A 21,390-nucleotide genomic window follows, 5' to 3' on the forward strand; every position below is an offset into this window, starting at 1 on the left:
TGTTGCTCAAATTGGAATCCAGCATCGATCTCTCTCTTTTCCTGTATGTCTACTTCTTGTTAAGAACCGACCCAATCATAATGGTTTTTCGGTGCATCGACCATTTGCTTCTAATGAGCAATGATTCATGTTAGTCCAATACCACCTTAAAATTTCGAAAAGAGGAAGGTGCATTGACCATTTGGTTCTAATGAGCAATGATTCATGTTAGTCCAATACCATCTTAAAATTTCGAAAAGAGGAAGACACGTACAAAACACAAATTGATTTTGAATTAATTTATAACATATAGTTCGGATAGTTATTATTCAACCTATTATGTTAATCGAGACTTTCAATTCGAATCGATTTGGTATAAAATATAGATAACAAATAAATAATTACCGCCACAAATGCTCATCCCTAGATTTATCGAGACCTGTTTAGTAACGTTTTAAGGGGTTGTTTTCATTTTCAGAGAACAAAAATGAGATAAAAACACGTTCATTGGCCTAAAAATAGAAAACACTGAAAATGTTTTCATAAAATGAAAACAAGTTTATGTGTCCTTGTAGAAAACAGAAAAAAAATTGTTTTCATTCTCATAGAAAACATTTTCATAAAAATAACTCACATATTATTTCAAATTGTACTACCAGACACGTTTTCATGGTTTTTGTTATCTGAAGATGTTTTCTAATGAATCTACCAGACGCATTTTCATTTCCTAAAAATGCGTTTTCATTTTAAGAAAACATTCTCTGAAAATGCTCTCTAAAAACATCACCAGACAGCCCTTATTTCCCTTATTTGTTTTTCCAACACACGTGGCTCCACTAGAAGGTAAACATTAGTCGATGAAAAAGAACCCGCAGGTAACCGAGTTCAGTTTCCAGCGGAGAGACCATCGTGTGCGCTACCACTATAATAATACACACTCCAAATTCAGATCAGACGCCACCAACCAAGTCTCAACCTTTCGCTTCTGTCGACGATTCTCGAAATCCCTAAAGTGCCCCTGTTTTTCTCCAAAATCTCGCTCCCCTGCACCCTCTGCTTCGCAATCTCTATCTGAGCAAACCCTAGCACCCCTCCCAAATCCTTCTCCGTCTACGCGATGCTGAAGTTTTCGCCGACCACCGCGAGCCAGATTCGCTTTCTCCTCCAAAGCCTCAACGATGCCAACTCTGACTCTGTGCTCCGAGAGCTCTCTCAGGTACTCCTGCTCTGTTTTGGTTTTTGTGTTTTATTCATCTTGTTTGTGATAATGTATTGGACGCCTAATTTTCTGTAAATTTCGGAGTTTTGTGGAATTTATACGAACTCATTCCACTCGGTTGCATTTCTGGACTTCAGCTACTAATAGAAGTGAAAAAAAGAAGACAGGATTAAAATTTGGCCGCGTAGTTTAATTTTGGATTGCTCAGTATGGTGCTTGAATGCAGTGTTGAACTTTAGCTTCATAGTGTTTGTATGACACAACGCCTCCGTTGTGTTTCTCTGTGTTCAAATTTGAAGAAATGGGCGGATCAAAGGAAATGCTAAATGTGTTAAGATTTGCACAAATTTAGTTTACAATCTGATGGCAGCTGAGTTAGCGTGCCATGCTTCTGCTGGCATAAGTCAAACTGACATGGCATTGCCACATAAGCTTCTGTGTCAGTTTGTACCAGAAAAGTTGTACTACCCATTGCAACTCAAACAGAAGTTTAGCATAAAATTGTGTTCGGTGAGTGGGGTGGCAGGACCATGACGAATTGAATTAGAAGTGGGGAAAGTTAAGTAGGGGGAAGAGGCGAAAATTCCAAGTCATGTTGTGTTTTGTATTTTCTATTTGTAAATATTTTCTGGTGGGATTTACCTGAAATAGTCTCATCCTTATTCATTTCTCCAGCGGGCATTGGATGTTGAAATGTTTTCAACTAACAGCTTTAGTATATGAAATCTGAATATTCTTTGTTTTTTGGTGAAGATATTCATATTTTCAGTTGAGTGAATGGTTAACAATACACACTGGATTAGGAATTACTTATCATGCATGTGATCTGTTTGCTTTAATTTTTTTTAGTCCAGTCTATAATATCTGCAGCTCTTACACATGACCATTGAATGTTTGTGTTTATTTCTATGCTGAGGGCGAAGAATCTTTCCAATCTTGAATTTTTAAATTTTGATATACTTCTGGATAAGAAAATATTTAATGTGGCTGATAACAAGTACCCTTGAATAAGGTTATTTTTTGAGCTTATCTAATCATGCATCTTACTGGATCTCTTGCTGATGTAGTTTGTGGTTTCATGGCAGTTTACTGAATATGGAATTGAGGGAAGCATTTTGCTGCTCCAGACCTGTCTGGGTCATCTCACTAATTACGGAACAGACTTGAAGAATGTGGCACTGGAACGGGTTCTTTCCTCAGTTTTTAAATATCTTCTTGACAGACCTAATTTCAATACAGTGTTTTGTGAGTCCCTAAGAAATACAGAGATCAATGAAGGAATTCTAGAGAATTTCTCGAATGCATTACACCTGTCTGTATGTGAGAAGATTGCCATTGGTCTTGCGTTGTTAGATTCTGAAAACCTAGACAGCAGGACATGTGGTAAGTTTCAGTTAAAATGATGGTGAACTGTTTGACTGATGTATTCTTGCTCAAAAAAATTTCTTTTGCACTGTTAGTATCTTATAATTTTGCCGTAATTTCAATGTAGAATTTAATACTGTTTGTTTCCAGGCAAGAACTTCTGTATGGCTCAGATCCAGAAGTTGTGTGAAAATCCTGTTGCGATGAACTCTTCTGAGCAAATTCAGAACACTGTTATGTTCCTCCAGCGGTCTGATGGCCTTTCCAAGCATGTTGATTCCTTTATGCAGATGTTATCTTTATTACAGCTGAAAGATGACAGTTTGTTTGTTCTAACTCCATTGCTTTCAGATGAGCTTCGTGATGCCAATTTTTTGAGGTACGGTAATTTTCTAGTTGTCTTTCTGCTAGAACTACTTGGTATTAGGTTATTTGCCTTTTTTCTATCTATTTGTCATGCCAAATTATATCCTGTGCTCAATAGCTTTTGCTTTTTGCTGCAGCAATGTGGGTTTGTTCCATGAAAGTGGAGAAAATGATTTTGATGCTATTTTAGCAGAAATGGAGAAGGAAATGAGCATGGGAGATATAATGAAGGAATTAGGTTATGGATGCACAGTTGACTCATCTCAGTGTAAAGAGATTTTATCCCTTTTCTTACCACTCACTGAGTTTACTATCTCAAAAATACTTGGCATGATTTCCTGTACTCATGCTGGTCTCGAGGACAATCAGAATACATTTTCAACCTTCCGGTTGGCGCTTGGTGACAGCACTTTGTCTGACATGCCTATGTTGAACACCTGGAATATTGATGTCCTTGTAGATACAATCAAGCAACTTGTGAGTTACTTGAAATCTTCTTCCATTTTTTGTTTGAGTTGTGACTTAGTGGAGGAAACTGCATCCGTTTTCTTTTCCTAATTTTGTTTGCTGATTACAGGCTCCCAGCACCAACTGGATACGGGTTATGGAAAATTTGGATCATGAGGGATTTTACATTCCTAATCAGGAGGCTTTCTCTTTTTTCATGTCTGTATATCAGCATGTGTGTCAGGTAGGTTTTGTATTCTTGCAGTTTTTTAGATTACTATTGTGCAAATTGTGATGTTTTAGTCTATATTAATCTGTGGTCTCCGGACTTGAGCTGTGCAGGAGCCCTTTCCCCTCCATGTCATCTGTGGGTCTGTCTGGAAGAATACCGAGGGTCAGCTATCCTTTCTTAGACATGCTGTATCAGCACCACCTGAAGTGTTTACCTTTGCTCATTCTGTTAGGCAGCTGGTACAATCTTATATTCATCCAGCTTATACATGTTCCCTGTCCCCTCATGTTATATTTGTTTGACCATTCTGAGTTACCTATCATTTTTTCAGGCCTATATTGATGCTGTGCATGGCCATAAGCTTCAACTTGGACATGCAAATCATGCGTGGTTGTGTCTTGACCTTTTGGATGTACTGTGTCTACTAGCTGAGAGGGGTCATGCTCTTGCAGTTCGATCGATGCTTGAGTATCCTCTTAAACACTGTCCTGAAGTCCTGCTTCTTGGGATGGCACATATAAATGTACCTCTCTAAAATTGATGTTTAAAAACACTAGATTCTCATAATACTTTCTCTTGGTTGATAAATTTACACGTGCCATTGCAGACTGCATACAACCTGCTGCAATATGAAGTGTCTTTTACTGTTTTCCCCATGATAGTAAAAAATTCCATGGGCAGTGGCATGATTAACCACCTCTGGCATATTAACATCTCGCTGGTGCTGCGGGGATTCGTTGATGCTCACAATAGTGATCCAGATAGCATGGCTAGAATATTGGATATCTGTGACGAGCTAAAGGTAAGTTTGGGGTGTACTTATGATCTTCCAACCAGTGTCTGTTGCACTTGTTGCTGTATAATTGAGAATCAAGATAGTGTGTGTTGTGTCAGTCAGCGTTTTTTGTTTTTTGTTTTTTTTTGTTTTTTTTGTTTTTTTTTTGGGGTTGTATTAATGTTACTGGAATTTCCATTTATTTCTCGTATGTTCTTCTTTGTTTTGCAGATTCTGTCATCCGTCTTAGAGATGATTCCTTCCCCTTTTAGTATCAGACTGGCGGCTCTTGCTTCCAGAAAAGAGTTTATAGACCTTGAGAAGTGGTTGAGTAATAATTTGAATACATATAAAGACACTTTCTTTGAGGTAATGTAACTTTCGTCTCTGTCCCCTGCTACAAATTTAGGTAGCAATAATATTAAAATCATGCATATCACTGTCTTATACGAATAATGCAAAATTTCAGGAGTGCGTCAAGTTCTTGAAGGATATTCAATTTGGTGGATCACAGGATTTTTCCACCAGACCTTTCCAACATTCTGGTGCTGTGTCAAATCTTTATGTGGACACTGCTACTACATTCTCTAAGGTTCGACAACTTGGCATGTGATTTTGTTTTCTATGATGTAGAGCTTCATCATCTATCATGCAGAATTTCATCATCTGAATGTTGATTTTAGGTTCTTAAAGCTCATGTTGGCTTGATTACCTCTAGCCAACTTACTGAGGAGATGGAAAGATTGTCTGTAACAATTATGGATTCTAATCCAAGGCTGCAGAATGGTGGCACTACAGAGTCATCAACTGATGGATATGCAGATGATATTGAAGCGGAAGCAAACTCTTACTTCCATCAAATGTTTTCTGGTCAGTTGACAATTGATTCAATGGTCCAAATGCTTGCCCGATTCAAGGAATCTTCTGTAAAAAGGTATGTCTGTTGAGCTTTTGAATCAGGATACTTTAATATTATTTCCTCAATCTTCTCTCATCTTTTCAAAAGCCAACTATTGCCTACTTTTATCTTGTTCATTTGCAGGCCATAGATCTTGTGAAGTACACATGATACTAGATTTTCGTTGGTCAAAGTTAGGATTGACTTTTAAAAGAATCTAATTATGCATCTTTGAGTTAGTACAGTTTGTATGATGTCTTGCTTTTCCCCAGCCCCACCTCACGCATGAGAACCCAAATTGCTTTTTGATAGTTTCATTCTCTTACGTGCCGTATGTATGTAATATTGATGTAATATTGTTTTGGCACTTCTTACTCTTCTATTGGTTTAATTATAGTAGAAGGGAAGGTCCGTACTAAAATCTGCTGAAGCTTCTTACTTTCACATTATACTATTTTTAAAATTGAGAGTTAATTAACAATTCTTTGCTGCATGAATTGACAGGGAACAGTCAATTTTTGAGTGCATGATTGCTAATCTGTTTGAAGAGTACAGATTCTTCCCCAAGTATCCTGAAAGACAGCTCAAAATTGCTGCAGTTCTCTTTGGTGAGTGTTTTTAATGACTCCTCAGTCCAAATTGTATTTCCAGATTTGCCCTAAAACTTTAATTTGTCTAAAGACTGTAAAGAGTAATGTACAACAGAGTTCAGTATAATACATTTTGGTTGAGCTGAGGGTTTGTTTTTTAAAATGGGCAGGGGAGCCACATATTTGGTATCTGTTAGGAGGTAGTATGAGAAACAGTTAAGAATAAACTTTTTTTGGTATCTACTATTTTCTAATTATGTGGTCAACTTGATGGTCATTATTTGACATGTCGAGAGCATGCATTTGTTAATGAATAAACCAGATGTGATTCTTGTCCTTTTTAAAGTTTTCTTTTGTGCGTATGTAGAAGAACTCATAAGATTTGAGTTAGTTGCGATATATATAATTATGATTCTTTCCCATTGTCTGTCCCCTTAGCTTTTCTAAGAAATCTATAGTGTGACAGATTTTTTTCTTTTAAATATATGGTTTCGTATGCCCTAATTTGTTTTAGGGATGCCTGTTTCATTGTTATTGTATGCAATGTTTCAGGTTCTGTCATCAAGCACCAGCTTGTAACTCATCTGACTCTTGGGATTGCTCTGCGTGGTGTTTTAGATGCATTACGCAAACCTGCGGATTCAAAAGTTCGTAATATTTCTCATTAACTTCTCTCATTAGTTTTTCATATCATGATATTGCTGATGATCTTTCTACTTGCAGATGTTTGTGTTTGGAACTAAGGCTTTGGAGCAGTTTGTGGATCGTCTGATTGAGTGGCCGCAGTATTGCAATCACATTCTTCAAATATCACATCTGCGTAGTACTCATTCAGAGCTCGTGGCTTTCATTGAACAGGCTCTTGCTAGGATTTCATCAGGCCATTCAGACTCAGATGGAAGCAACCATGCTTCTGCTCATCACCACGGTCCCAGTCAAGCTTCCTCAGGAAATGTGGAGGTCAGTGGTGTACTTGGATTTGTGATGTGTCATTATTCAAAAAATTTATCAAAATACTTAGAAAAGGATGCATTGCAAAGCAGTTTATAACCTTTTTTTGCAATTGAGAAAAAAGTTATACATTTTCCTTCTACTCTTGAAATTTACCAGTACGAGAACCAAATTTCTTTTACACATCCAGGTTCTCAGTTGTGTAAATTTTCAATCATTGCATATCGCAGTGAATAATTTGTGATGTTTAAGTATAAAATTACTACCATTAGGCCATAGATTTCTCGCTGTGTCCTTTTATTTTTTCTTTCTTCATTTTCTTTTACACATCTATTCTAGAATTCGGGTCTTCACCATGATCCTTCTCCCATGCCCAAAATGTTCCAGTGGACATCACTGAAATATTAATTTCTTTAACTACAACAAATGTAATCACATATCTGATCAGTCCACATTTTAATGGTACTGGATGCAATTTTCCACAGCTATGTAATGCCCTTTGATGTTTACACCAGAAGAACTTCATTCCAAGGCTCATCAGAAGTAAAATCATGCTGGAAGTTTTGGATATATTTACATCACCAAATTGTCTCTTACACTCTTAGGATTATGTGTCAGATGCCATTTGTTTGTTCTTTTTAAATCTTTTGTTATGAAATTATTAATTTCATACATTTAGGATACATGTATTGAATTTAACCATGCCTTGTTATTTCAATTTATTTGAGCGAGCTGAGCTATTGTTGCCCACATATGCTTACATGCTGAGTCATTAATGCAGTTAAATGGTTCGAGCATCTTACATACTGGGCAGCAATTATCATCTCCTCTCCAGCTCCAACAGAGACATGAAAGTTCTCTTGATGACCGTCATAAAGCCTCAACTTCATCCAATGACATAAAGCCACTTTTATCTTCTGCTGTGCAACCTTCGGTTATTCCTTTAGGCGATGCTCCTAGTATTCAGAAGGCATGCCTGCTTACATTTTTAAAAGGGGTTTTTTTTTTTTTTTTTTTTTTTTTTTTTTGGGGGTGGGGGGTGGGGTGGGGTGGGGTGGGGGTGTGGTGGTGTCTGGGACTATATTCTATCAGCTCCTTGTATCATGAAATTTTGATTCCCCCTCATTTTCTTATAAAATTGCAGTCACAAAGTGCAGTCAGTGCTCCGGCAATGTTGTCTTCTTCTTCCCCTGGTTTTGTTCGTCCTTCACGAGGAGTTACTTCTACAAGTAATTTTCAACTTCTTTGCCAAGTCATTATTTCATCCATACATAATTAAGTTCCTGGTGAATGTTACAATAATGTGCAATACAAATACAGGGTTTGGCTCTGCTTTGAACATCGAAACATTAGTTGCTGCTGCTGAGAAAAGAGAAACTCCCATTGAGGTATTGTGTTCCATCTTATAGGCCTCGTATTCATGCAAGATGCTGTGAGTTAGTGTGTGTTGATATATTATACATATATATATATACGTATATCTTTTTGTTTTCACACTATCACATGTCTGGTGTAGATATGTACATTGCAGTCAGGTTTCTAAAACTTACGTTGGGGCCCAACTCCACCTTACCTATTCTTAGTGGTCTTAGCTGCTGTAGCCGCTTCTGTTTCACAACTTTATCGTCATATTTGATTGACATTAATACTCCTTATTCAGTGTGTTCTCTATTTCGATAAGTGTTTTTGACATAAGTATGCATCAGATCAGATTGTTTTTATATGAGGGCCCAGACTGTGATGGCATTTGTTTTTTTCTACTGCAAATATGACATCTTAATATTGTCATTAGTCTTCTTCTTCTCTTTGCCCTGTTTGAATATTCTTACAGAAAATTTGCTCTTATGGACTAATTAGCCAATTTATCCGATTGCTGGGTTCAAATTTTAATTACCTCTTGGTTAAGGGCTTTAACTCTGTATAATAGTGAGGGTGATGCTTATGGTTTTTTTAAGAAGTATCTAATATGGCTACTTTATATACTTTTCCATTTTTGTTGTTTACTGAATTGATTTGGGATGCTGCTGGAACAGGGAGCAAAAGAGTCGAGTTTCTGTGTTTTTATGTTTCTCTCTTATTCTGTGTTTTCAAAGTCTCAGCCTTGTATGTTTTTGAAAAAATTGTAATTTTCTGAAGTTGATATTATGTTAGAACTTTGAAGTTTCCGGGCAAAGTATTCAGCTTGTCCGTGTCATGTGTTCTTCTGATACTAATGCTTACATGTTCCCAATTCTCTTTTACAGGCTCCAGCATCAGAGGTTCAGGACAAGATATCATTTATAATTAATAATATTTCAGTTGCTAATGTTGAAGCCAAGTCAAAGGAGTTTACAGAAGTAATGAAAGATCAATACCATCCTTGGTTTGCGCAGTATATGGTTATGAAAAGGTTAGGAACTTTTTGGAAATGAGATATGCATAGATAAATTTGTTTGTATTTTGATTGTCTCATTTCCCTTTGGTTATTGTCTTAACATGTGGTGCACCCACCTAACCAATTGGCAGGGCAAGCATTGAGCCGAATTTTCACGACTTGTACCTGAAATTTCTGGACAAAGTTAATTCTAAGGGTTTGAATAAGGAGATTGTTCAAGCTACTTATGAGAACTGCAAGGTTTGTGTCTTTTCTATTTTTCTTCTGGTCAGATGCGCGGTTTATTGTCTTACATGTATGATATTTGTGCATTTGAGTATGATTATATATTTAATGCCTGTGCATTGTCTCAGGTTCTTCTTGGATCAGAGCTTATAAAATCAAGCTCAGAAGAGCGCTCGTTGTTAAAAAATTTAGGGAGCTGGCTTGGGAAGCTTACAATTGGAAGGAATCAAGTCTTAAGGGCTCGTGAAATAGATCCCAAGTCTTTGATTATAGAGGTGTGAGTTTGATCAATGTTGTTCTTCTTGATTTGGTTATTCTTAGTGGTACAGACTTATGCTACCTATTAAATGGTTACCTTTTGGTTTTTTCTGATCTATCCCTCCCCCACCCCTACAGGCATATGAGAAAGGGTTGATGATTGCAGTTATACCCTTTACTTCAAAGGTATAGTTATGCTTGTTTTGCTTTCTTTTTTTTTCCTGACGGGAAGGGGCATGAAGATCTTATGCTCTTTTACTTGCTGCAGATTCTGGAGCCATGCCAAAGTAGCCTGGCATACCAACCACCAAATCCCTGGACAATGGGTATTCTTGGATTACTTGCTGAGATCTATTCAATGCCAAACTTAAAGATGAACCTGAAGTTTGACATAGAGGTACGCATACGTTTTCATTTGGTTATCTATTGAAGCTTGCCTTCCATAATTTCGTTATAGAATTTCTAGTGTATCTGCCTTATTATTTTGGAATTTCAGGTTCTATTCAAGAATCTTGGTGTGGATTTGAAGGAGATAACACCAAGTTCTCTTCTCAAGGATCGCAACAGAGAACTTGAAGGGAATCCTGATTTCTCTAACAAAGATGTTGGAGCATCCCAACCACAGATGGTTGCTGAAGTGAAATCTGGAATCATATCTCCACTAAATCAAGTTGATCTACCACTTGAGGTTGCGCCATCTTCTGGGAGCCATACACATCTATTACCTCAGGTTTGTCAGAACATTTTCTTGAGAATTGAGATCTTGTTGGGTTGTTTTTAACCTTGACAATTTAATGTATTTTCTATTTAGTATGGCACTCCTCTTCATCTTCCACCTGGTACCTTTAACGAGGATGAGAAGCTGGCTGCTTTAGGGTTGTCTGATCAGATTCCTTCTGCTCAAGGACTGTTGCAAGCTACTCCATCACAATCACCGTTTTCTGTGAGTCAGGTGCAGCTCAATGTTTTCATTTTTTGTTGTTGGTTTTTTATTTTTTTTGGGGGTGGGGGGTGGGGTGGGGGGTTGGGTTGGGTTGTGTGTATGTTCAAGTATGGTCTAGTAGGGATGTTTGCCTCCTTCTACTTGTTAGTGTTTTTGTCCTCTGATCCTCTACTTGGCTTGGCCTCTGGCCATTTGCAGCTTCCCACACAAATACCTAATATCGGAACTCACGTAATCATCAACCAGAAGCTAACTGGCTTGGGATTGCAACTGCATTTTCAGAGGTTCTATGATAGTCCTTTCTTACAGTGTACCTTGACCAGCACTTTGTTAGAATTACTCATTTTTAAAATATATTGCAGAGTGGTTCCAATCGCAATGGACAGAGCTATCAAAGAGATAGTATCTGGTATTGTTCAGCGCAGTGTTTCTATAGCTACCCAGACCACTAAAGAGCTTGTTTTAAAGGTTAGTTAACTGAATAATTCTTGCCACTGTTGATTATTATTTGAATAAATTTGCTATTTTATCTTTCAGGCTGTGTCCTGGTTAAATCTTGTCATCTTTGCATAATGTCTTATTTCATGTCCACCTCGTCACTATGGCTCTTTGATGACTCGAACTTCATCTTCTTGTACCCCCATTGTTCTACTTTAGCTTCTACAACACATTCCTTCAATCAATCCTTGTTTTGCCACTCCCCCATTGATATCCATGTTACAGATGCACTTTATATTTTGTATATGCTCATTCTTGAGGGCCAACTGTATTCTTATGTAAAGCGTAGTGGGCCTTGTTCAGTTATGTCAAATTTCAGAAGCATTTCTGCACTTTGGTCTTTGCATTGGGACTCATTATGCATTTCCATTTCTAATCTTGAATTGGCTTGTTGGTGGCAATTTAAAAGAATGTGTGGTTGCTATTTCAATTCTATGTACTATTTTTCTGAAGTAATATTTTGATATTGTAATGTTCCTCTTGCTTTTGTTTGTATAAATGGGGTTGGAGTCAGTGCAATCCAGAGTTGGCGTTGATGTCCATTCACGACTCTGATATGTACATGCATCCTACATGCCTGAATAAAAGATTTATAGGTGTTTTTTAATCTAAATAATGAGGGAATAATGTTACAAGAAAAACTAGTCCTCCTGTATGACTTTCTGTTTTTGTATTGCTGTTTAATATTAGTCACATTTCCAAGGTTAAAATTTCAACACACTTAACCATTCTAGGAAAGCCTCCCTTACTGCTCTCATCTGATGCTAAATTTGGGGCACTGAACTGCGAGAACATTTGCACTGTAAAAGATTGTTTCATGGGTTGGATGTCAAAAATAAGTGTCTTTGATGTAGATCTGTTTCCACTGTTCTACCCTGCACTGTTATTGCTCCTTACACTGTTTCTATGGGTTGTGATTGGGAAGTATATTGCTGTAGTGCCAATTCTTGGAAATGTTTAGTTTGGTTGCCAACTAAAGAGTTTTCTGAAACAGTAATCTGTCTAGTAATTTATCCTAATTCTCTTTCCAATTCCTTGTGTTGGTAGGATTATGCCATGGAATCAGATGAGACGAGAATATTTAATGCAGCTCACTTGATGGTTGCGAGTTTGGCAGGAAGTCTAGCTCATGTGACATGCAAGGTATTTCCTCTTACAATAAATTTCTTGGGATTGTTTTGGGAAAATTTGTATTGTGAATGCGACCTATTATTTTAACACATGTACGATCATTAGCACAGTATGCTGGTTTAAGGGTTCATCATTCAGGGTATACATATGCGTGTCATTATTTGGGTAGATTTGTAACACCACATTGGAACGCCACGCATTGTGTCTGATACAAATAACAATTTCTACTCCAAATACTATTCATTGCTGCAAATTTATTGGGGTGCCTTTTCTTGGTGTGAGGACTTCTTTTATTTCCCTGTGTTCATCTTCGGTTTGTGTTTCTGGAAGCAGGAACCTTTGCGTAGTTCAATATCAACTCAGCTCAGGAATTCCCTTCAGGGATTAAATATTGCCAGTGATCTTCTAGAACATGCTGTACAACTTGTTACTAATGATAATCTGGATCTTGGCTGTGCAGTTATTGAACAGGCTGCGACTGATAAGGTTTGGCTTGATGAATACACACGCACACACATAATATCTATATATGTATATGTTTTTGAAAGTTACTGTTATTGTTTGTTTACATCAGTTCTTTTTGTGTTGATTTACCATGGTGGCAAAATGTGAAACAACTAAAGAAAGCTTTTGTATTGCTCATATTAGGAAGAATGTGTGCAAAGAATGGTGTTTTGATGTTAGTGTTACCATTGGCAGGTTAATGTCAATATTTGAGAATTTTTCTGCCAGTCTGAAAACATTTCACTACACATTTGTTTATGCTAGGATGTAACTTAAAGCAAAAATACTTCTGGGTCAATTCGAAAGGAAGTGAAATATGTTTTAGAATTATATGCTGACAGAAGTTTGCTTTGGAAGATTGAAATTTGAATTTAGATAAATTAGTTCTGATCTGTAATTATTCAAAATGATCCACATGTAGAGATAACATGGATATTCAATTATGCTGTTGTTCACTTGTGTTTAACTGCTTGCAGGCCATACAAACAATTGACGGGGAAATAGCTCAACAGCTCTCATTAAGAAGGAAGAGAGATGGTGTTGGTGCAACCTTTTTTGATACTAACATCTATACTCAAGGTTCCATGGGCGTCGTGCCGGAGGCCCTTCGCCCTAAACCTGGGCATTTGTCCCTTTCTCAACAGCGAGTTTATGAGGTAATGCGCTACTTTTTGGTACTGATATGGTCTGGTGATGAGATGAATGTCAAGCAATTTGATTTCTTCTTACACTTCCCCTTTATTATATAGGACTTTGTTCGGCTACCCTGGCAGAACCAGTCTAGCCAGAACTCGCATGTTCTTCCTGCTGGTACTCCAGCATCAGGACAACTTAACACAGGCTACTCAGCAGGCCCTGGAAGCAAATTTGATGCAGTTTCTCGTCCGCTGGATGAGGGCATTGAACCCAATTCAGCTCTGCATCTTAGGTTTCTTTTATATTTTTTGTTTCTACTTTTTAAGTTATGTAGTTCATGTACTTCTTGAAGTATTAGTTGCTTGAATGTTTGTAATTTTGGTGTAATGTTTCAGTGCTTCCTCTATTCATGTCGGGGTGGGTGATGGTGTTTCCCAGCAGAGTTCTGAAAATGATTCTGTCATTGGTTCATTTCCTTCTGCTGCTTCTGCCCCAGAGCTACAATCAGTAGAGTCGTCTGATGCTGTAAAGGTTGAAAAAACTTTTTACATGATATTATAATTCTCAAGTTACTTTTTACATGAAAAAACTTTATTCTTACTTACATTTTGGGGCTAGGAGTCTGGAGTTTCTTCACAGCCACTACCTTCACCTGCTGTAACTGAGCGTCTTGGAAGTAACATTTCAGAACCTTCTCTCAACACGAGGGATGCATTGGATAAATACCAGATTGTGGCACAAAAGGTTGGAAATAACCTTTGTAGCTTGTCCTTTCTTTCTGATGTTTGTCTCGTCTTTATTTGTATAGCAAATGAGTTCTTGATGTACCCTTCATCGATATATATTTTTTGTTTACTTTTTATTTTTAGTGTTTATGAGTTAATGGAAACCTAATCTTCTGTATTGTTTTCAGTTGGAAGCTCTGGTAACTAGTGATGCTAGAGATGTAGAAATTCAGGTACTGTATCTGTTCGTCTTTATGGTATCTTCTTCCTCCAAATTGTATCTTGAAGGGTATTATCCATATATACATGCATCAAAACTAGTTGGTATAGAATAAACCTTGAAAGTGTTTTCCCTTTTGTAGTCATACATACATAAGTACATACACTATGACATGTATATTTTACACGAGATGAATGTTCTCTGGCATGTCTTATCCAGGGAGTCATTGGTGAAGTTCCTGAGATTATACTCAGATGTGTTAGTCGAGATGAGGCTGCCTTGGCTGTGGCTCAAAAGGTCAGTGCTATCCTTTGTGAGAAGCTTTTGTGTTATTTGTTCCTTTGAATAGTTAATCATTACAGCTAACTTGAATGCTTATGGAGTTTCTCTGTTGATGTGAAGCAACTGGTTTGATTATCCCTGGACAGAAATTTATGTTTCTGGTAAATATTTGTCCATTGATTTTAATGCTTCGAGTTTGTTTTTAATCTTGAAACAGGTTTTCAAGGGTTTATACGAGAATGCATCCAACCATATTCATGTCGGTGCTCATCTTGCAATCCTGACTGCCATTCGTGATGTTTGCAAGCTTGTTGTTAAGGAGCTCACTAGTTGGGTATGCACCATTGTACTTGTGTTATGAGAGAGATATTTTTGTCTATGTTTTCCTTTGAACATAATTATTTCTTGATTTGGATCATATTTGGGTTACCTAATTTTCGTACAACTTTTTTGCCCTTAATGATCCTTAAATTTCGGCTTTTCTTGGTGAGCATAACTTTATAAATTTCTAATTATTTTCCTTACTATGGTTCTTGTGGTTTTTCTCCAGTCCTTTTTGGGGTTGTTTGGCCTTTTTGTTTTGTTTTGCCTCAGTCTTTTTCCTCCGTCAGCTCGTAGCCTGTTTGGAGGCAGTTGTTTCCTTTGCTTTTGGTTTATGCGGGTTTGTTTGGGCGTAGTGGATCCCTTATCCACTTCTTGTTTCTTTTCAGTTTCTTTTTAATAATATTGTTTCTATTATATAAAAAATTATTTTCCTTACTATTGTCCGTACTTAGGATTTTATTATTATGATCTTGTCAATTCTATTCGTAGCAGTTAGACTTAGATAATAGTACGATCTAGATATATTAATAGCACTTCTATTCATGTCACATTTTCCCATTCTAATATATTGGGTTGCTACTTCTTGCAGGTTATTTATTCCGAGGAGGAGCGGAAGTTTAACAAAGATATTACTGTTGGCCTTATTCACAGTGAATTGCTAAACCTTGCAGAGTACAATGTTCATATGGCCAAACTTATTGACGGTGGCAGGAATAGTACGTAAAATGGCTGTTTTGTTTACAATATTAATACTACTGCAGTTGATGTAACTTACTGATATCTTAAAATCCGCAGAGCCTGCAACTGAGTTTTCCATTTCCCTTCTCCAAACTTTGGTGATTGAAGAATCTAAAGTTATATCAGAACTTCATAATCTTGTTGATGCTTTGGCAAAGGTTTGTGTAAAAAATTGCGCTTTGTGTTTTACATTAGTACAGTTTGTTTACTGATTCTGATACACAGCTCGCTGCAAAGCCTGGATCTCCTGAGTCACTACAGCAGCTGGTTGAAATGGTGAAGAATCCTGCTTCTAATGTGGCTGCTCCATCTGCTATTAATGTTGGAAAGGAGGACAAGGCCAGACAATCTAGAGATAAAAAGGTCAGTGGAGATGTCTTTAGTATTTCGGCCTACTTTATGTGTATTTTCTTCTGACTCGATTATAATAATAAATTTGTTTTTTTTGGGCTGAAACAGGCTCCTGTTCACTCTCCTGTGAACAGGGAAGACTTTAGTAATGTGGAGTCTGTGGAACCTGATCCTGCTGGTTTCCGTGAGCAGGTACCATGATACATTCTTTATAACCCTGAACTGCACATTGTTAGATGTTGAGGATATTCAACAGACCTATTATTTGCAGTGAATATTTGAACTAAAGAAAATTTGTAAGGATGTAACTGGGACATGACTTGGTTGCTTGGTACATAAGGGTGGGAGGAGTATTGTTGTTTTGAATTTAGGTGGATAAATATGGGTACCATCCTTGATATTGTATTTATAGCACAAATACAAATATGTCTATGGATGAAAGAGTGGTACATGTAAAGTTGTTCTCTGATGTGTTTTCAACTTCTTTGAATATGCTGTAGGTGTCAATGTTGTTCGCCGAGTGGTACCGGATTTGTGAACTTCCTGGTGCAAATGATGCAGCTTGTGCCCATTTCATCTTACAGTTGCATCAAAATGGTCTGCTGAAGGGGGATGAAATGACAGAGCGGTTTTTCCGTGTCCTCACAGTAAGTTTTCAATTTCTAGAATGGTATGTTACAGAATGATATGAGGAGTTACCAAGCATGTGTTTTTTTTACTCATCTGCAGGAGCTTTCTGTTGCACATTGCGTGTCTTCTGAGGTGATGAATCCAGGCACATTGCAAACACCACAACAAGTGCAGAGTCTCTCCTTCCTTGCCATTGATATCTATGCTAAACTTGTCTTCTCAATTTTGAAGGTAATTATTCCGTCGTAATTTTATTTTATGATCCTAATGATTCATATACAAAGTTTTTATTTTATATTTTATGAAACTTACATGTCTTGTTTGATTGAGCAGGGATCGAATAAACTATTTCTCTTGACTAAGGTGAGCACAAGGAGATTTTGTGTTTGATTGAATCTTGTTTTTATTGCTTATCCAATAATGCTTTTGCATGATTTGGCCCCTGGCAGATTTTAACAGTCACAGTGAGATTCATTCAAAAGGATGCAGAGGAAAAGAAAGCATCTTTCAATCCAAGACCATATTTTAGATTGTTTGTTAACTGGCTGCTGGACCTTGGTTCTCTGGATCCTGTGGTTGATGGTGCTAACTTTCAGGTCTGGATCAAGTGGATTGCTGCTAGGGTCTTTTGCCTTTGTTTTGTCATTATTGTTTATGCTGACTCACTAATTTTGGTTGTCTATGTTGCAGATCTTGTCAGCATTTGCAAATGCATTTAATGCTTTGCAGCCTGTTAAAGTTCCTACATTCAGGTTAGCATCCTGGTTATATTAATTACTCTTTTGTCACTGGTAGGGAATGAAATGTCAGTTCTTAAGACAAGGAAATGGTAGCTTATATGGTTGAGTTTGTATATTATTAGGTTTCCAGCTCTGTGATTATGAACTTGTAGGTGATTGGATGATATTGTAGGGATTTTATTTAACTACGGATTGGGTTGGAGTTGATTTTGCACTGGCCCCTATAATTACTCCTTTTGTCTCTTCCTTTCCCTCTTTTTCTTCTTATCCCTTCTCTATTTCTATCTCTGTTCTGTTCTCTATTGGTTGTGCATCATTGCAATTCATGATTGGAAAGATTATCATTCAATCTTGGTGTACAAAAGTTAGATATGATATTTTTGTAAGAATAAATTGTGATATTTTATTCCTTGGAACTTTGTGCGTTCCTATACTGATAAATATTTTATCAGCTTTGCATGGCTCGAGTTGGTGAGTCATAGGAGTTTTATGCCAAAAATGCTCGCTGGGAATGGCCAGAAGGGCTGGCCCCTTATCCAACGTTTGCTGGTACACTTGTTTCAATTCATGGAGCCATTTTTGAGGAACGCTGAACTAGGAGTTCCGGTCTGCCCCTTTTTTCCTGCTGGGCTTGATTGTATGTTGCAGTGTTGCTTAAATTGTTTTCTGTCTCACAGCATTTTCTCGTATTTTTATCCATGTAGGTTCATTTCCTGTATAAAGGCACGCTTAGGGTGCTGCTAGTGCTACTTCATGATTTCCCAGAATTTCTGTGTGATTATCACTTTACCTTCTGTGATGTTATTCCTCCAAGCTGCATTCAAATGCGAAATATCATTCTCAGTGCATTTCCCCGTAATATGAGGCTGCCGGATCCATCTACTCCAAACTTAAAGGTTGCCGACGATCCTGCATATTTACTCTGTAACATTTATGGGTATGAAAACTAATCTGGTGGGGACTGGTTTGTCCTTGTATATATGCAGATTGATTTGCTTGCTGAAATCAGTCAGTCTCCACGTATTCTTTCCGAGGTTGATGCAACTCTAAAATTGAAGCAGATGAAAACCGATGTGGACGAGTATCTCAAGGTATGCACAATTTTCAACTTGTAGACTGAATACTGTTTTATTGCTCATGTGCTAATTAGGTTTTATGTACAGGTGGACTGATACGTCTTTTGTGTGGACATTTTGACCTTCCCCATTTAGTGTCCCCTTTCTACAGTTTTCTCTATTCTGCTTTTCTTATTTCAAATTTTTATTAAGATTAAATGTTGTTTGAAAATTTGCAGACAAGGCAACAAGGTTCTTCATTTCTGACTGAACTGAAGCAAAAATTGCTACTTCCATCAAACGATGTTGCCTTGGCTGGTACTCGTTACAACGTACCTCTCATCAACTCCCTTGTGCTTTATGTTGGGATGCAGGTACTTGTTCTTATGCTAATATTATGCCCCTACATATCATTTGTCTCTAAGGTGACATATGCTACAAGTTCCGACTGTTCTAATACTTGTTTGTTTAAGATCAGTGTTCTTGTTTTGCAATATTGGAACCTACATAGAATCCATTACTTTCCATAAGTTCCCACTTCATAAAGTTCACAACTTGTTTGTAAGATTTTCTTGATTTCCACGTTCTAGTGAACTCTGACTGCTATGCTTTGCTGAAGAAGAGGCATTAAGGAATTTTTTAAATCCGAATTCTAAAGATCTTTCTGACTCGGTATTTGGAGAGGGTCTTGACCTGAGTAGAAAGTGGATGGTCCAGTGCTTACTTTTTTGGTTTAATTTTACAGGCTATCCAGCAGCTTCAGTCTAGAACACCTCATGCACAGTCTCCCCAAAGTGTTCCATTCGCTGTCTATTTGGTGGGTGCTGCTTTGGATATTTTTCAGACTCTGATAGTGGACCTAGATACTGAAGGGCGCTACCTTTTCCTAAATGCAATTGCAAACCAACTGCGCTATCCAAACACTCATACCCATTACTTTTCGTTCATTGTTCTTTACTTGTTTGCCGAATCAAACCAGGTGAGACAAGTTAGATGTTTGCTTTTGTTTATGATATTCATTGTCTGTTCTTGTGGTTAGTCCCATGGGCAATCGGAGCACTTTGTTTTAATGTTTTCGGGGACTTATTTCACAAGTCTTGGATGCGAAAGCATTGTGATCAATTTGTTAAACATGCAGACTGCCATATATAACATACAAGTTAAATGTGCACATTTCGCGATATGTAGCATATTTATGGGCGGGTAGATCCTTAATGTAGGGTTTCATTCTTACCAGATAATCTTTGATACTGGCCACAGAACCCCAATGCATGTTTCTAGATTGCTTTCATATCAATTATGATTCAGCTGCATACATCTTCTAACTGCCAACATTTTTTATGCTTCAGCATGAAATTATCCAGGAGCAAATCACAAGAGTACTGTTGGAACGTCTGATTGTTAATCGACCGCATCCATGGGGTCTTCTGATTACCTTCATTGAGCTTATCAAGGTGAATGTCCATCCCTTTGAAAAAGAAAATAGAAAGAAGCTTAAATTTTTCAAGCTGCAGATTTGTTCTAATCGTTATGTTGCATTATTTCAGAACCCTAGATACCAGTTCTGGAACCGAGCTTTCATACGGTGTGCGCCAGAGATTGAAAAACTCTTTGAATCTGTCTCAAGATCTTGCGGCGGTCCAAAACCTGTGGATGAAAGCATGGTCTCAGGTTGGGTATCCGAGAGTGCACACTGATCAAGAGCAATTCCTCTCGGTTTGTGAATCATTTCCAATTTGCACAGATTGTTTTGCATGGCCAGTACTATAACCAGCAGCAAGCTGCATGTACTTGTAATTATTGTATTGTAGTTGATCTGTTGTAATTAGATAGGTACCTACATTGTAAATGTTTTTCTTAATGCAGTTATTTCACTCTCTTTTTCTTTTGCTGCCTTCATTAATTGGTTGCTCGACAGGCAGGCATGTTGAAAATGACCCCAAAACTCCAGGATGCAAAATGTCATTAACCCTAAAATTTATATGAGATGTCAATCTTACCCCAGGAAACTGCTAGTGGCTGGGCGATTTACTTTATTAGCAAAAGATAATTAGGCTCCTGCTTTTGGTTTAAAAAAACTCTTTTTGCCCCGAGGAGAAAGGGAAGTTTCATTTTTAATCTAGATCTTTGAAAGAAAACGTGCTTTACCCGGAAAGTTACCAATATTTCTCTTTTTTTATATTTAAATTTTGGGGTAAATACAGTTTAGCATCGATTATGCGTGTCCCTCTTTTATGCACAGTGGATAAAAGAGAAAAAGAGAACTAATTAACTGTTCTCAGTAAAAGGGGGTTATTGTAATTGTATTTTTTTTTTTCACGTTTTGGGAGTTTTCTTGGGGTGTTGAAGATGATTATGGCAAAGAGTTTGATCTTTTGCAAAGGAAGCACTACGCACCTCTTTTGCACCTAAAGTGGTGGATATGTACCACCTCTTGTAGAGGTAGGATCCACCAATACAAGTAGGCTCACCTGCAAATTTGCTCCGAAAATGGATTATTGAGATTTGCCGCTAAAATAGGTGGTGTTGGGTTGAGTGTAATTCATTTGAAGAGTTTCTGAGTGTTGAGAAAGAGGAGCTTTTTGGGGTTTAACAAATAGTAGGGATTGCGCTATCACTATTACCATAGGGTTCAATGACTTCTGGTGGAAATAATACCCAAGTTCATTTCTTGCAGTTTAGATAACAAAAGTATCATCAGAGTCTATACTTTCCTAGACCAACATGGCATGACATGAAAGATTAGTTGATTTCAATTACATATGTTTCGGTTGTGTCCGAAGCCAGATAGCTTCTTCTGTGATTTTATCTTCTATGTTTAAGGAGTCAGAGAAAGCAAATGGTTTAGGATCGTCGCATTTCTGATGTTAGCGCAGTGCATCGGACAGATTTGAGATACATAGACTTGCAGTAGGCAGCGACTTTGTGCCATAT

At 37.5% G+C, this 21,390-nt stretch overlaps 1 protein-coding gene across 4 annotated transcripts; it reads left to right on the top strand.

Annotated features, from left to right (window-relative positions):
• Positions 1-883: 883 nt before the first annotated feature.
• Positions 884-20,341, top strand: LOC117617516 (CCR4-NOT transcription complex subunit 1). Of its 4 annotated transcripts, none has more exons than XM_034346917.1 (51): positions 884-1,195; positions 2,284-2,581; positions 2,714-2,942; positions 3,067-3,406; positions 3,507-3,620; positions 3,719-3,847; positions 3,940-4,131; positions 4,216-4,410; positions 4,615-4,752; positions 4,853-4,975; positions 5,067-5,317; positions 5,786-5,889; positions 6,424-6,518; positions 6,595-6,831; positions 7,604-7,792; positions 7,967-8,051; positions 8,143-8,210; positions 9,066-9,211; positions 9,328-9,436; positions 9,550-9,696; positions 9,818-9,865; positions 9,948-10,076; positions 10,176-10,409; positions 10,491-10,631; positions 10,821-10,906; positions 10,985-11,090; positions 12,168-12,263; positions 12,585-12,737; positions 13,232-13,411; positions 13,505-13,683; positions 13,787-13,922; positions 14,010-14,135; positions 14,305-14,349; positions 14,556-14,633; positions 14,836-14,952; positions 15,532-15,658; positions 15,738-15,838; positions 15,906-16,043; positions 16,140-16,223; positions 16,532-16,678; positions 16,761-16,892; positions 16,995-17,024; positions 17,111-17,257; positions 17,352-17,413; positions 17,854-18,007; positions 18,106-18,297; positions 18,388-18,492; positions 18,696-18,830; positions 19,202-19,435; positions 19,806-19,910; positions 20,004-20,341. In XM_034346917.1, the coding sequence occupies exons 1-51, from the start codon at positions 1,097-1,099 to the stop codon at positions 20,151-20,153; spliced, it is 7,185 nt and encodes a 2,394-aa protein (XP_034202808.1). In that variant the 5' UTR covers positions 884-1,096; the 3' UTR covers positions 20,154-20,341. The 4 variants fall into 4 exon arrangements, with proteins under 4 accessions (XP_034202808.1, XP_034202809.1, XP_034202810.1 ...); XM_034346918.1 differs by having other exon boundaries at positions 15,918-16,043; XM_034346919.1 differs by lacking the exon at positions 7,604-7,792.
• Positions 20,342-21,390: the final 1,049 nt, after the last annotated feature.

This window comes from Prunus dulcis, chromosome 2 (genome assembly GCF_902201215.1).
Source record: "Prunus dulcis chromosome 2, ALMONDv2, whole genome shotgun sequence".
NCBI classification, from domain to species: domain Eukaryota; kingdom Viridiplantae; phylum Streptophyta; class Magnoliopsida; order Rosales; family Rosaceae; genus Prunus; species Prunus dulcis.